The sequence below is a fragment of the Eutrema salsugineum genome, unplaced genomic scaffold (genome assembly GCF_000478725.1).
Source record: "Eutrema salsugineum unplaced genomic scaffold, Eutsalg1_0 scaffold_1, whole genome shotgun sequence".
NCBI lineage: Eukaryota > Viridiplantae > Streptophyta > Magnoliopsida > Brassicales > Brassicaceae > Eutrema > Eutrema salsugineum.
The window spans coordinates 518,426-534,566 of NW_006256909.1; the positions used below are offsets into that span (position 1 = coordinate 518,426).

The 16,141-nt window shown below is 35.6% G+C and overlaps 4 protein-coding genes across 4 annotated transcripts; all 4 read right to left on the reverse strand.

The window, feature by feature from the left end:
- Positions 1–7: 7 nt before the first annotated feature.
- On the reverse strand, positions 8–1,621 carry LOC18029045 (alkane hydroxylase MAH1). Its single transcript, XM_006411687.2, has one exon. The coding sequence runs from the start codon at positions 1,543–1,545 to the stop codon at positions 16–18; it is 1,530 nt and encodes a 509-aa protein (XP_006411750.1). The 5' UTR covers positions 1,546–1,621; the 3' UTR covers positions 8–15.
- Positions 1,622–2,959: 1,338 nt separating this feature from the next.
- On the reverse strand, positions 2,960–6,255 carry LOC18029046 (developmentally-regulated G-protein 3). Its single transcript, XM_006411688.2, has 10 exons — positions 6,048–6,255; positions 5,839–5,892; positions 5,279–5,452; positions 4,969–5,040; positions 4,693–4,752; positions 4,508–4,617; positions 4,115–4,414; positions 3,843–4,034; positions 3,696–3,747; positions 2,960–3,310 (listed from the first exon to the last, which is right to left on the reverse strand). The coding sequence occupies exons 1-10, from the start codon at positions 6,087–6,089 to the stop codon at positions 3,260–3,262; spliced, it is 1,107 nt and encodes a 368-aa protein (XP_006411751.1). The 5' UTR covers positions 6,090–6,255; the 3' UTR covers positions 2,960–3,259.
- Positions 6,155–9,523, reverse strand: LOC18029047 (pentatricopeptide repeat-containing protein At4g39530). Its single transcript, XM_006411689.2, has 3 exons — positions 6,869–9,523; positions 6,611–6,744; positions 6,155–6,222 (listed from the first exon to the last, which is right to left on the reverse strand). The coding sequence occupies exon 1, from the start codon at positions 9,521–9,523 to the stop codon at positions 7,025–7,027; it is 2,499 nt and encodes an 832-aa protein (XP_006411752.1). The 3' UTR covers positions 6,155–6,222; positions 6,611–6,744; positions 6,869–7,024.
- A 2,698-nt stretch (positions 9,524–12,221) lies between these two features.
- On the reverse strand, positions 12,222–13,444 carry LOC18029048 (putative F-box/kelch-repeat protein At1g61540). Its single transcript, XM_024148617.1, is given in 2 exon segments — positions 12,222–12,706; positions 12,709–13,444. Coding segments are annotated over 2 exon segments (1,221 nt in total).
- Between the last annotated feature and the right edge of the window lie 2,697 nt (positions 13,445–16,141).

Consider the following 16,141-nt stretch of genomic DNA (forward strand, 5'->3'; position numbering starts at 1 on the left):
AGTACATCAATAATTTCAAACTGAGCATCTCTGTGTTATTGTCACTCTGAGTCCATGCTTCATTGACAGTATAAAACCAAGAACTGGCTCAATCTTCTGCCCTTTGATAACCTTGATGTCATAGTTTTGTAATATCTCCACGACCACTATCTTCATTTGAGTCATAGCAAGTTGCTTACCTAGACAAGTTCTTGGACCGGCATTAAATGCTAAAAACTTGAAGGAAGGCTCATGTTTCAAGCCTCCATTTTCAGTAATCCATCTCTCTGGCTTGAATTGCAATGCGTCTTCTCCCCAAACCGCTCTCATCCTCCCCAACGCATAGAGACAGATTATAATCTTAGAGTTTGCATCGACTTTATGCCCACTTGGAAGCACATCTGGTTCGATAGAAGACTTGCGCTCAAAGGCAACTGGTGGATAGAGTCTCATTGCTTCACACAACGCACCATGCAAATACACCATCTTGTCCAAATTTTCTTGGCCATTTCCAGTTCTTGGTAGATCCGTGCTGATGATCTCTTGACGAATCTTGGCTACCACGTGTGGATTTTCAGAGAGAAGCCAGAAGAACCAAGAGAGAGCAGAGGCGGTTGTATCTCTTCCCGCAAGAATGAAGGCTAAGATAGTGTCTCTGAGGAACTTATCATCACTCGGATTCAAGAGCTTGTACTTAGTAGTATCTAGCTTCATGAAGGAAGTTAAAAGATCCTCTGTTACTCCATCAGAAGTATCAAGAATCCCTTGTGAACTGTTTATCTCTTCTCTCTTGGCTGATATGTATTTCGCACACACACGGTCAAAAGTTGCACTGGCTTCAATCATCTTTTTCTCTTGTCCCAATCCCATCCAGTTTTGCAGCTTCCACAAGAACTTCGGCTTAACATGCCTATAAAAAACCCCTTCTCCAACATCGTTAAGAGCTTTAGCTAATTCATCCTCATGCATTTCGATGGAGAGAGATTTAGGATCAGAACCGGTTATGAGGATTAAGATTGTATCGAAAGTGAGCCTCCCAAACACATCTTGCAAGTCCACAATTGTTCCTTCCTCTGCAAAATGATTAAGAAGAGGAAGAAGCCCGTCCTTGAGTTTACTTGTCATGGTACTCATGGAAAACCTTTGAAAGTCTTGATGATGGAGCATGGCTTGATAAGACTTCCTCAGATTCTTCCATAGCTCCGAGTCCGTGGTGATTATCCCGTCTCCAAACACATCAAAAACATCTTGGAAGTCTGATCCTTTGATGTAGTTGGAGAAGTTGGAGCTCATTATATGATGAATGTTAGCAGGATCAACCGTGACCAACATATCCATCCCAGCAAACGGCGGTCCTTTGAATAGAAACGTTAAATCAAAGATTTCAAGAATCTTAACGCTGTAGTCATAGATCCGGTACTGGAGCGCCACGAGCAGACCAGGGAGCATCCGGAGAACCGGCCAGTTCCTAAGGAACCGGCCACGATGTTTCTTGAAGCGTAAGTAAAAGAGGATGAGAAAGCAAAGGATGGTTACGGAAGCTTCAAGTAAGCTAATTGAAGCCATGTTGGATGAAAAAAGCAAAGTAAGGCGCTTAACTAACACACACCTCTGTGATGGTCACTTTGCTGGCGGAAGGAACGGATTTTTATATGCACAGTACTACAGCAACACACACTCACTTCAAGGCACAATAAAGAAATTGTTTTTTAAATACACTAAATTTTGTTAAATGCACAATATGCATGGCACGATTAATGCTTTAATCATAAACTTAGCAAAGTTGTAATAAATTGCCAATACAACTAACCTTTTATTTTTGTGATAATACACCTAACTTTTTTACTATGTTGAAATTAGTCATTATTGTCCAAGGACGAGCTGGATTCACACACACTTCTGATGGATTCTATGAGCTCTGAAGGAATTTGATTTTTTTTTTTTTTTTTTTAATTCCTTTCTAATGAGTAACAAACCCCAATAACCCGATAGGTACCTTCAGTTATACGGAACAAACCGAAACGAACCCTTATTTTTTAAATCAATTAGGATAGTGTTTTAGTTACATTTTTCGTTATTTTTTAACCCAGACCAAACTGAATGTAAATCATTAATTAGAAAGGACCAATCCGAATCAAAATTTTACGGTACCAGATTATATCAAAGAAAAATTAGCTCAGTTTAAGCTATCATCTTATTATCCTAACCCAAATAAGGTCCCCCACATAACCAAAATTTTACCAAAAATTTTTTTACCATTTTCTCAACCAAAAAAATAAAAACCAAAATTTTGAACTAGCCAAACCGAATCAAATCAAAATTTTAAATGTCTAGACCTAGCTACCAGGTCTAGGTAAATACATATTATAAATATATAGTCCCATTTTCGTTGTAAATATACTGCAGCCCACCAACCACTGGCAGTGGTCCACTGATAATTACTGATCACTAATGGGTGTAAAGAACTTGTAGAGGAATTCTAAAATGTCAAAATGTAAGGGGTTATGTCAGAACCGAGTTACAACTATTATGATCTATATCCGTGATTTTGAACATCTACCCAAAAAATCAGGATATTATATCTGCATATGTAAACAAATAAAAACTAAAAATAAATAATGATCTAATCTAATATTTTGAAAATTAAATGTAATAGATCATCTATGATAATAGGATTAAAATGATTAAACAGAGGAAAAAGCCCGTCCCAGAGTTTACTCATCGTGGTACACCATTGACAACTTTTGAAACCCTTGATGGTAGATCATGCCCTGAGAAGCTTTCCTCAGATTCTTTCATACCTCTGAGTTCATTGTGAGTAGCGAATCTCAGAATGCATCAAAGACTTCTTTGAAGATTAACAAGATTAAACATTGGGTTCTGCAAATAGAACCCAGTGTTTTTCTTTATATACACACTATAAAGTACAGTTTTTATTTGAAATGAGTAATTTTAAAACAAAATCAAATCGATAAATTTCAGCTTTTAAATTCAAAAAAAAAAAATAGTCAAGTTGCATACATAAAAACAAGAAGAATATCTAGGCATAACCATATATCCCAAAAAAAAATCTACGGTGGTCCGACAAAACATCAATCACATGCATGCTATTACCGGAAAAAAGATAACATTAAAAAAAGGGTTGCAGACACAAATTTTCTCTGAATATACTATTACAGTACAAAGGATAAGCTCGATAAACCAGACGAAGATACATAACCTTCTTCTATATAGCTATCTCATTTTGGTCTTTTGACTTCTCTACGAACTGGAACAAAAATCATATCTTTTTAACGATCTGAACAACATCCTCGTCCTCAAGCTCGTGTTCCTGAGAGGTGTTTCCATGCATAACAAAAAAAGAAAAAAGACGACGGCGATAGTTGGTTAGGGATAGTGCAATGGGTTTTATATAAAAAATATAAATAAATAAATATATACCCCACCCCAAAAGAAAAAAATGATTCAGATTTTTTTAGGATCGAGACCTCTGGTCCATGGTTCACCAGACCAGCCAGTGTTAACCGTCAAAAACAAAGCCGAAAATGACTGATCGGACCTGATCTTTGTTTTGAAAACCTAAATTACCCGGCCCGACTTAAACAAGGCAAGGCTAACTCGGTCCAGTTTTGGCTCATCCCGACAGCTCTAAAGAGATAGCAAACTATATTGGCAACTTTGATTAAAAAAATTACTGAATTTGCAAGTATACTGACCCTTCCAACTCTTTGTGGCTTGTGTTTGGCACTCGAACCCCAAACCAGAGCGCTGCATAGGAAAATCATTATTACTCATAACGATGCTCTCAATCAAGAAACTATTAAACAGAGAAACAGCACACCGATTAAGCTTTAATTACTTACTACTTGAACTGTTTAAGCATGTCTTTGTGAATCCGGATGCAGAAGTCCTCAACTGTTCTCTTCTTGGAAGATAAGATAACGGGGTCATCATAGTCCGGATTCATTGCCTTTGGTTTCGTGTAGATTCGAGTTAGATCCAAGTATTCCCATATCTTATCCAGAAGACCGTCAAGATTCCACTCCAAATGTGCACTGAAGGATTATTTTTTTCTTAATGAGAGAAAGGAAGACCAGTGATCGAAAGTCCCGCCTGGTAATTGAACAATATTTACCTGATAGGACAGTAATGAGGAAGTTTGTCCAAAATTTCAAGTTCCTCGAGTGTGATTTGATCAATCTTGTTGACAGCGTAGATACAGGGCATATAGATCCGGCTGCCCTCGATGACATCGATGAGGTCATCAGCAGTTGCATCGTAGCGCAGAGTGATGTCAGCGTTGTGAATCCTGTACTCACTGCAAATCGCCTTGACAGTGTCGAGGTCAAGGTGTGTGGAAGTGACTGTAGAAGTTAGATTGATACCACCTTTGTCTTTTTTCCTGAATGTAAGATTAGGTGGCTCCTTGTTCAACCTATATAGCACAAGTCGAAGACCGAGTAAGAAATATGTACCAGAAATGATAAAGTTCGGGGTGTACCAAGGGTTTTATATCAGCAACCAATACCTTATTCCGAATCCTTCGAGCTCTTTTTCGATGAGACGCTTGTGAGTTATTGGTTTTATGGCATCAAGAACAATCAAGATGCAGTTGCAAGTCCTAGCAGTACTTATAACCTGGAATTAGTAAAGCGTCAGTACAACCAATGAGGGTAAAATTACTATATACATTTTGAAAGTTCAGAGGTTTACCTGTCGCCCTCTACCCTTTCCGTCCTTAGCACCCTCAATAATACCAGGAAGATCTAATAACTGCAAGCTCATAAAAGAGTGAACAGCTACAAGTTATTAAAAGATCAAGCAACATCGGAGTATCTGTTAGAGATAGGAGTGATATCCAGGTGTTTCATTGTCCTTCAAAACTTAGAAGACATAGGAGACAACTTGAGAACTTAAGAAGATGCACGCATATCATCTCTCTCCACAAATAACAGACTAACGAAAGAGGCATAGATGTAGCTACTGTACCTGGATTTTAGCTCCACGGTATGTAATAACTCCGGGAATGCATGTCAATGTTGTGAACTCATAAGAAGCAACCTGAAAATATAGTGTGTACCTTCAGAAACTAGTGCATCAGTCAAAACACAATTCTAATACCAATATTTATGTTGGTCTATCCAAGACAAGAATAGCTTATATGGCACAAGAAGTGGGCCAAAGAACCTAGAAAACAGATGACTTGGATACATAGTAAGTTAGAAATCTCCAATTACATGCAATAAAATTGACAACCAAATAAAAAGGAATAGCGAGATTCTTAAGAATAATTACAAACCTCGGAGAATGTTCCAGTAAGCTTGTTCAAGAGCGTGGATTTTCCAACCGAAGGAAACCCAACAAGTCCAACTCTAGAATCTCCACTTTTCGTCACATCAAAACCTTCACCAGCACCACCACCACCTTTGGTAGGTGGTGCAAGAAGGTCCCTTCGTAGCTTAGCAAGTTTGGCCTGCAAAATGAACCATTGGCATTTAGCGAGAAGCTAATGAAATGATAAATTGCACTGCGTTATTTGATATTAATTTTTTTGATCCAAGGAACTTCACAAGAGATCACGCCGTAAATTAAAATCCATCCTTCCACTTAGTCCATCTAAAAACAAACGATTTCGACCAGAAATTACAAAACATTTCTTCATGTCCTTACTTAGAGTTTAGTGGCTGGGATATCAAACACAGCAGATACAAAGCAATGTGCAAAATTTACATATGATCAGTATAAAAGCACCTAAACCATTCAACCTCACTCTCAAAGCTACAGAAAAAGATTCCACGAACTAAGCATCAACAAAATTCTCAACTAGCTGTTAAATTGCATTCGAGGAGAATAATTAACCTTTAACAAACCCAGATGATGCGCAGTAGCTTTATTCTTCTGTGTCCTAGCCATCTGCGAAATTGAAGAAAAAAACCTCGTACTTGTGAGTCTCCCAATCATTTCATTGTTCAGAACTGATTGAAAATAACATATATGTATGCATCCAAACATGAAGAGCACATATGACAAATCAGAGTATCGAAAGAATTTTTTTTTGAGAAAATTACCTCATCTTCGATTTCTTTGATCTTCTGCATAATAGTCGACATGGTTGCAGTCAAATTAAAGAGCTCACAGCTACAGCCTTAAGGAAAGAAGTTAAAAGGATGAAGACCGGAATCAGAGGTCGAAAGTGACGACGGACGAGGAAGAACCAGAGGAATCTGAGGGTTTTCGTTTCACCTGATTTTTTTTCGACAAAGAGAAAATTAGAACCGTAAGTGTCTAGAACTCTGCTTGATCCAACAAGTTAATAAGGCCCGGCCCAAATAATAACTAGACTTCCAATTTGGTTTCCGGTTTACGAGAAATTGGAACAGACTGAGACTTATTGTTTGGTTACCCACGGTTTTTATATCTTTGAATTTGTTTTGGGTTTGGCTGATCGGTAAAACCAAGAGGAAATTAATTTATACTACAATATACCGTTCACCATTACAAAAATTTACAATTTCTCTCTTAAACCGATTTCTAAGTTTAGATTATAAGAAGAAACTCGGAACCGAACCGGGGCCAATTTTGAGTCCCCCTGAACCGAATTCTCCCTTGATTGCAAAAAAAAAACAGAAACCTGCCTCTTTGCTCTCTCCTACTATATCCTTCAGCTTCTTCTCGATATTAGCCATTGCTGCTTCTTTCTTTCTCAGCTTAGTCTTACTTTTACTGTTTCACTTGCTTTTTAGGCTTCTCCACTTCTGCTTTTCACTTCAAGATAAAAGAATAATTTAGAACATCACAGTGTGGTCTTACTTCTTTTATCATCCTTTCTCTACAACTTCATTAACATAGAAATCAACTCTTTATTCAATGATCCAATAAAACTTGATACCTCTTTATGTTTTCCTGGTTGCTCGGCATCCTTAATTTGATCAAAGCGGATCTTTACGTGATCAACCCATCTGAATTCCCGACAATTCTAGCTGCATTAGTCTTTTACCCAAACAGAGTCAATCACTCAATACAAAATGATTTCTTGTATGGTTAGCTAACTAAACCCCTTGGTCTGCACGAGCAAATCGTCTAATACTTCATAGATCTGATTCGTCTTGCGGTGGGATTTATCCTTGGACACAAAGATGTGAAGCTCTTTGTTAATCTCGATCCAACTACGTCCAGGTTCTTTCACCACACCATCAAACTTCATTATTTCTCTTACCCTCTTTGCCTCAGCCCACATACCCTTTGACGCATAAACATTAGAAAGCAAAATAAACGATCCACTGTCCATTGGATCAGACGAGATAGCCATTTCAGCAGCATGTTCAGCTAACTCGATGTTACCGGTCTTTTCGCATCCACTCAGCAAGCTCCTCCATACTATAGCAGGTGGTTTTGTCTGCATTTTCTCAATTAACTCCCTTGCTTCGTTTAATCTACCAGCACGGCTTAAAAGAGATACCATACAAACATAGTGTTCAGTTTCTGGTTCAATTCCAAGTCGGAGCATAATCTCAAATTGCCCAACTCCATCTTCTACGAGACCAGCATGACTACACGCTGATAAAACTCCCACAAAGGTGATGTAGTTAGGCTCTATTCCTTCATTCATCATTCTTTCCAGCATCCGAAGAGCTTTTCTGCCTTCTCCGTGATGCGCATAAGATGAGATAACAGAATTCCAACAAACCACATCTCTTGAAGCTGCTGAATTAAAAGCCTTATAAGCATCTTCGGGGATTCCACATTTGGAATACATATCTACTAGAGAATTTGTAATATACGAATAACATTCCAAGCCTCTTTTTATAATCTGGCAGTGGAATTCTTGACCCAGTTGAAGGCTTGCCAAGTTACCAGCTGCTGTAACCATGTCGGCAAAAGTGAATTCGTCAGGTCTTTCTCTTGATAACTGTAGTTCCGAAAACAAAATGAGAGCTTCTTCATTATCTGATTGTTGAACATACCGTGAAAACATTGAGTTCCACACAACAAGGTCCTTCTCTTTCATTTCGTCAAACACGAGCCTAGAATCCTCGAGACAGTAGCAATTTGAGTAAACATCAATCAAAGCACTTCCAGCATAAATATCTAAGTTGACCCCATATTTGAACATCAATCCATGGATTTGCTGGCTAAGTTCCAAGCTTTTTAATGAAGCAGATGCACGTAGAAGGCTAACAAAAGTCAATAGGCTAGGTCGAATCAATTGGGACCTCATATCACGAAAGATGTCCAATGCTTCATGTAGCTCACATTGTGTCCCAAGTCGCGAGTAACCTTCGATCATTGCATTATATAAAACCACATCATCAGCGGCGAAAAGGTCAAAAACTTTTCTGGCATCGTTCAAACAATCAGATTTCGAGTACATGTCGATCAAGCTGTTAGTCACATAGCTATCATTGCCAAGATTGGCTTTGACAACGTAAGCATGAACATGTTTTCCATATTCTAGTGCAAGAAGTGAGGCACAAGATGTGAGTATGCTAGAGCAAGCATACATATCTGGCTTCAACCCAAACTTTGAAATTCCGGAAAACAATTCCATGGCTTCTTTGTGATGAGAGTTCTGCGTATAACCAGACATTATTGTGGTCCACGAAATGATGTTTTTATTCCACATTCCATTGAATAGCTTACGAGCAGAGGTAACTCTGCCACACTTCATATAAGAATCTATAAGTACATTCATCAGTGAGGCATCCATCTCATGTCCATGTCTAAAGATGTGTGCGTGAATCTGCTTCCCACCTTCGATAAATGAAAGTATTGAACACGCACTTAGAACCGTCGAAAGGATGTAACCATCAGGAACAACGTTACCCTCTAGTAACTGGTAGAATAACTGCAATGACACATAGCTTCTTCCCATTTTTGCATACCCATTGATCATTGTTGTCCAAGTCACTGTAGATTTCTCTGGTAAAGCATCAAACACAAGCCTTGCATTATCGATATCGCTTTTCTTCAGATAAAAATCAATCAATGAAGTACCGACATAAACATCTCCATCAAACCCACTCTTGAAAAGAAAACAATGCAATTGGAACACCATCGAACGCCCACCACTATCTAATTTTGAGCAAGCTTGGATAAAACTCGACAAAATATACTCGTTCGGACTATTTTTTCTGGTTCTCCAGAATTCTAAGAAAACCACCAAAGACTCCTCATAAAACCCATGACGGTTACAAGCTGAAACCATGGTAGACCAAGTTACCAGGTTTCTGTCAGATATTTTCTCGAACACCTTACGTACGTAAACTATACCACCAGCTTTTGAATACAAGTTCATCAAAATATTGCTAAGATACGTATCTGACTCAAAACCCGAAACGATAATCTGACCATGAACAACATTGTGATAGAGCAACGGATCATCTGACGCACGAAGCTGCAAGAGACGGGCAAATTCGCGCCTTCCTCGAATTTTTATTGTAGAAGGAAAATCTGTGTTCAGAAATTCAAGAAGACCTGAAGAAGAAGACGAAGAGTAGAAACGTATAGCTTCTTGCACTTTACGCCAACTGCCATGGCTTCTCATCCTACTGAGAAACAAATTTTAAGAAACAAATTATATGATTAAACATCCTGTCGTTATTATGTTGTAGGCGAAGAAAGGATGGTGGATATGACAACTATAAACGCCATACAGTTATACTACCAAACATGGAAAAGACATGAGTCTAACGACCATTAAATTTTTATTCAAAATAATAAAATAAAAAATATAGGATGAGTTAGGCTTGGTTGGTTGGTCGCAAAACCAGAACCGTAGATTTTGATGGTCCTACCTGATTATTTAGTGGAACATCTTTTTTTATCGACGTTGTAAAATATATTTTATTCGCCATATTTTTCATCGGATAGAAATTTAATTCACCTACCAAATTACATTTTTCCATATATTCTTATTATTTAAAATTAAATTAATATCTTGCATTCAACAGAACATGTTCTACATATATCTAGATTTTCTGATTAAGTTTTCTAAAAAAGACAATTCAGAAATTCTATCTTTTTTTAGGTATAAACATTGGAAAGTAATACGTATAATATTCTGTTATACACGTACGAAATCGAGTAGATTTGAGAGACTCCTGATAGGGATAAATGTCACGGATCGGAGGTAACATAATTATTTTCTAAACACGTTATACTTTTTCCACTAACATTTTATTTGGACTTATACAACAAATACGCATCGATTTATAACCAATCAATTAATTGATTAAGAGAGAACTTATCAACAACCCGCTTATATATTTTTTCGTTTAACTGAAAAAAATAACATAAATAATAAGTATACCTTTAAGTATATGAGATCCGTGTTCGAAAACGCTTTAGTTCCGATTATACGATTTAATTCCGATTTTAATCAATTAATAATATTAATTTGTCACAACAACGAATACTTGGGCTATTTGGAAACTTACTAACAATTGACTTACATAAGCAAGTGTGAGTATTTATAGATCACTTTAGTTACTTTTTTCCTTTTGGCTAGCCGATGTGGGATCTTGCAAATGTAACATTATTTTTTTTTTGGTATATATGGACTGTATGAGAAAAAACATGTTAGAAGTCCAGCCCACCTATAGTGTTTTATCAGCAGCCCAGTATAGTGTTTTATCAGCAGCCCAGTATAGTGTTTTATCAAGTTTTTGGCCCCTTTTTTTAACAACAAATTTTGGCCTTTTTCAATTCATTATCTTTACTTGTGACACATTTCTTTAAACACCAAAAATAATATTTATACAAGAAAAATGTACTACTAAGAAGAGATTCAAGAGTCAAATAGCACCCTCATTGTTTCAGTGGAAAATCTTTGTTTGATCGCTACAATGCATGAATATAAAAGAAGCCAATATTATATATCCTCAACTTGATCATTACAATAATGAGAAATCCCAATATTATATATCCTCAATTCGGTCAACATGATATGTATAGATGGGATAATTAAGAACTTTTCGAATATAATCAGAAATTTCCTAATTGTCATGCTATGTGGTTTCATTGGATAACGTTAAACGAATCTAATTCATGGATCATAATTTAGTGGGCATACAAACTATAACTTCAAAGCAATGTTAAAAAAATCGTTAGGCGGTGGCTAAGCGGATGATAGGAGACTAGCGTCTAGGCGGATTAGTCGGAGACTAGGCGGAGCCTAGGCATTAGCAAAATTTTTGTTAATTTTTATAAATTTTCTATCTATATATTATATTTTTAAAAAAGTTTTAATTGTTTTTTTTAAATTATTTTATCAAAATTTATGTTTGAATACAAAGTAAGAAAATTAATAAATAAAATTATAGAATAAAATTCAACAAAGAAATCAAACTAAAAATCATCAAATTCTTCAAACTAAAATAAGTTTTAATCTAAAAATTTTAAAAAGTAAAGCAAAGAGAAATATATCTAACTTATTCTTCAAACACATCCATATCCACCATCTGCTCATTTTCAGACTCAAATTCAAAATCAATAGCTATATCATTTTCATCGTCGGAATCGATATCTCTTATAGGCTCATCGTTAAAATTGAAAGTTGAAACTTAAAACAGAGCACAAACAAAGTAAACAAAGATGAAAAGATAAATTAAGATAATACAATTTAGTTATATAATATATACAGATAGATAAAGAGACGATTAAACAAACTTGTAGAGTTCAGCAATAGAGAATAATGATCGCCTCTTGTAGTTTATAAAGGTGAAATAGTGGGGAGGAACGAGGATGATTATATTAAGTTATTAACCCTAATCCACATTTCAAATCTTTTTTTTTTCTCTTTTCTGTAAACTGATGTTGGTTTATTATCCAAAACTGTAAAAATTGACTGAAAAAATGATAAAAATAATTAGTTTGATTTGGCCGATTTTACTGATTTGGTCTGATTTTTCCGATTTTCTCCTACTTAGTCCGATTTTTTACTAAACTGGATTTATTTCACTGATTTTATGAAAATCGGGTCTGCTAACCCCGGCCGTCTAGGCGGCGGTCTAGTCGCCGACTAGGCCGATTTTTTGAACACTGCTTCAAAGTAAGCAACTGCATTCGGCTAAAAACATGAAATAACCATTCATCATTGTCGTAGTCATATACGAAAAGAGAAAAGAAAGAACACCCATAAAGAAAACACAAATATTCAAAACAAAAGTAGACGAAAGTAAATCACCAGAGCAATTAACCCTTCAAACCTGTTCTCAATCATGGTTTGTAATCCCATCAAGGCATCAAACAGAAGCAGAAACAACATCGAAGGATGAACAAGACCCGTCGGTACTAAGAACAAAATCAGACCACTCCAGCTTTCCCCAAATCTCATCTCCATGATCACGTCTTTCAAGCGTAATCTCAGCGCACCAAATCCTACATTGCGAATCTCCATGAATACCGTACACATATTCAGGCCACAAAAACCCCATCTTCCCACCAAGATCCACCATTTTACAGTAGTCCTTGTGGTCTCGAAGATCAGGCAACCCTTCAACACCTTTCACTTCCTTCCACAAATCTCCCTTGGGGTCATACCATTTGAAAACTTCTCTGTCCCAATAGAACAAGACATCGTCTATCACGCAATGACTCTTGTTCACTGCCCAAAACATACGGCAATGATCCATCCCTATCTGGTTCCATTGATCTTCCTCTGGATTGTAAACCACCTTCTCGTCCCCAAACAGGTACAGTTTTCCATCGAGTCGTAAGCTCTTGGCTAGCCCTTGGTCCTAAACTCATCGTGGAGTTCAAAGATACGAGGGTTCTTCACAGAGCCCCAAGTTTGGGTCTCTAGGTCAAACGCTTCGATCCAGTCGGGGGAAGACGTGTATACATAGTTGTCGTCGCAGCCTCCTGCCACGTACATCTTCCCATCAAGTAAAGTTGCTGTGGAGGAGCCGTTCCGCTTCATCCGCATGCTTGGAGCCGGGTGCCACGTGTGAGAGCGACAATCAAGGACAGAGACATGTGAAGAATAGGACCTCTTCCATACTTTGACTTGGTGAGCATGATCAGAGCTGTCGATCTTGTAGATATTAGATCCAACGGCTAAGAGAGTCGACGACTGCGCAGGAAGCATATGCTTGGGAGATGGGATTCGGACCGCAATATAGCGATAGCCACTTGACGACTCGTTGGATACGGTTCAGTTAGGTTGAAGGTAGAGAGCGGCCCAATGTGTCTGAGGGTCCAAAGGGAAGCGTAGGCAGAGATAGAGACACTTCTCCGTAAGGTTTAAGCGTATTCGGGTCTCGTAAAGCTCCGATGAAGAAATGATGGATTGGAATGTTTTGGAGACGAGAAAAAGAGTCGGATAGTTCAATCTAGAGACGCGGGCTAAGCAATTCAAAAGCACTTCGTGAGGAAGTGACAAGATCGATATCGACGCCGGCGATGGCGATGGCTTCTTCTCCTTTTTATTACTCGGTGGATCTGAAGATCCGGCACCGGAAGACATTTTATTTAGAGACAAAGTTTTCTATAGAAAAGAAAAACCGCTTGGAGAAGAATCTTTTTAGGGTTTTTATATTAGAAATCAAGAAACGTTTCCCGAATCGCGGAGATATCGGAAACGTAAGATTTTCATTATCACAAACAATCTTCCTATTTAGAATTTTCTTAGTCTACATTATTAGAAAGAAATCAAATTTGAGTGTTAATAAAAAGTCCCTTCATAAAAAAAAAAAAAACTCCCTTCATCAACGCGTCGTAATCAAGCAAAGTTAAACGTGTTTAAATAACGTTTTCCTTCGTTTAAATTCTCAATTCCACGTAATCTTACTGCATTTTCTCACATATACATACATGCTATTACCATACTATATAAAACTTAGAGTTTAGACCAATATCTTCAGCCGCCTGCGGGTCAAGGACATCATTGACATATAGATGTCTTCAAGCCTTGGCGGCAATTGATCATCGGTATGTATTGTGAGTTTTGTGACCGTTGGGAGTTACTTTCACGGATGTTGGCAGCTGTTCTAACTTCTAACTCCGCTGAATTGAATGAGCATGTAAACGCCACCATTTTTCCCATATTTAGCCTCATAAATATAACCAATATTTGATTAATACTACAAAAAAATTCAAAATTACTGAAATGGAAAACTTGTAAGAAAATTTTGAACAGTGCCATGTTTTCATAAATTTTTCAAATAATTTTGTAAGATTTAGTAAATACTCAAAAACTTCTTTAAATTCATAATTTTTCTATGTATACCATCAAAAATCGTTCAATTATATACATATTCTAAGAAATTCAATTTTATGAGTAAATGCAGTAACTTAAAAAAAAACTAATTCTCCTCACTGTATTTTTAAAAGACCTAACATCATTCTAACACTAGAATAATATTAACTAAACTAGTTTTGAATGTTATTTTGTCACTCTATTATTTTCTAACAATTAATTTTAAAAATATCATGTCTAACTCTGATTTGCATTGATAATCAAAGTGAAATAAAAATTCGAACCTTTGCATTCTAGTTCCCAAATTTATGTAAAATAAATTTATGTATTAGAACAAGCTAACTAAGATATTTAAAAACATCTCAAAATTAGTAAATTACTACATAAAAAATAAATACTTTTATAAAGACAATAAATAAAGAAAATACTCCTCATCACTCTATTTCTAAAGTACCTTATTATTATATTCTAGCTCTAGATTAATAAACTAACTTAACCATATTTCATACCTATGCCCTAACCCTATGCCCTAACCCTAAGCCCTAACCCTTAATCCTAAACCATAATCCTTAAATTCGTATATTTTTTAATGTTATTTGGTATCTTAATTCTAAAACGCATTCTAACTCTTGATTAATATTAACTAATTTAACTATATTCTATATCTCTAATCTTAAACCATAAACTTTGTATAACTAAACTTATTTTGAAAACTAATTACTTTTTAACCAGTAATTTAATAAACTCTATATTTATCATTAGTTAGTTGGATAATTTTTATGAGATCTCAACTTTTTGAATAATTAAGGACAAGTAAAAAACTAAGCATCTGGATCTGGATCCTATATCCTATATCCATATAAGATGTATATATGTATTAAAACAGGATAACTAAAATTTTTCAAAAATACCTTAAAATCAATGAACTAACCCCTATGAAAATGCAACTTTATGAATAAATGCAATAACTTAAAAAAAAACTAATTCACCTCACATTATTTCTAAAATACCTAACATCATTCTAACACTAGATTAATATTAACTAAACTAGTTTTGGGTGTTATGTTTATTTTTTATCAATTAATTTTAAATACATCATAGCTAATCCTGATTTGCATGGATAATCAAAAACAAATACAAATTCGAACATTCACATTCTAATTTCCAAATTTATGTAGAATGCATTTATGTATTAGAGTTAGCTAGGTAAAATTTTTTAAAATATCTCGAAATAAGTGAATTAAATTCTATGTAGAAATTAACATTTTTAATAAATAAAATAAATAAATAAAAACAATCCTCATTACATTCTAGCTTTAAGATTAATAAAACTAACTTAACCACAAAAAAGCCCTAAAACCCTAACCCTAAACCCTAAAATTTGTATATTTTTGAATGTTATTTGTTGGTATCTTAATCCTAAAACACTTAAACACATTCTAACTTTGTATAACTAAACTTATTTTGAATATTATTAGGTAAATTAATTACTTTTTAACCAGTAATTTTTAAAATTTGTATTCATCATTAATTACTTAGATAACTTTGATGAGATCTCAAATTTTTAGATAATTTAGGACAAATAGGAACCGAAGCCTCCACGGTCTGGATCTTATATCCATTAATGATGTATTTATGTATTAAAACATGATAACTAAAATTTTTAAAAATACTTCAAAATCAGTGAACTAACCCCAATGAAAATTCAATTTTATGAATAAATACAATAACTTAAAAAACACTAATTCTCCTCACATTATTTCTAAAAGACCTAACATCATTAACTCTAACATAAGCTTAATATTAACTAAACTAGTTTTGATGTCATGTTCTAATTTTATTATTTTTTTATAAATTAATTTTAAATACATCATGACTAATCCTGATTTGTATGGATAATCAAAGACAAATAGGAATTCAAACATTCGCATGCTAGTTCCCAATTTATGTAGAATGCATTTATGT

Bases quoted from the DNA above. Each gene is read 5' to 3' on its own strand.
- LOC18029046 (XM_006411688.2), bottom strand. From the start codon at position 6,089: ATGTCGACTATTATGCAGAAGATCAAAGAAATCGAAGATGAG. The intron at 4,035-4,114 runs GTAAATATTGTT...ATAATCCTTCAG, and splicing joins CCTCATTACTGTCCTATCAG to TGCACATTTGGAGTGGAATC. The intron at 3,748-3,842 runs GTAAGTAATTAA...TTTCCTATGCAG, and splicing joins ATGCTTAAACAGTTCAAGTA to CGCTCTGGTTTGGGGTTCGA.
- LOC18029045 (XM_006411687.2), bottom strand. From the start codon at position 1,545: ATGGCTTCAATTAGCTTACTTGAAGCTTCCGTAACCATCCTTTGCTTT.
- LOC18029047 (XM_006411689.2), bottom strand. From the start codon at position 9,523: ATGAGAAGCCATGGCAGTTGGCGTAAAGTGCAAGAAGCTATACGTTTC.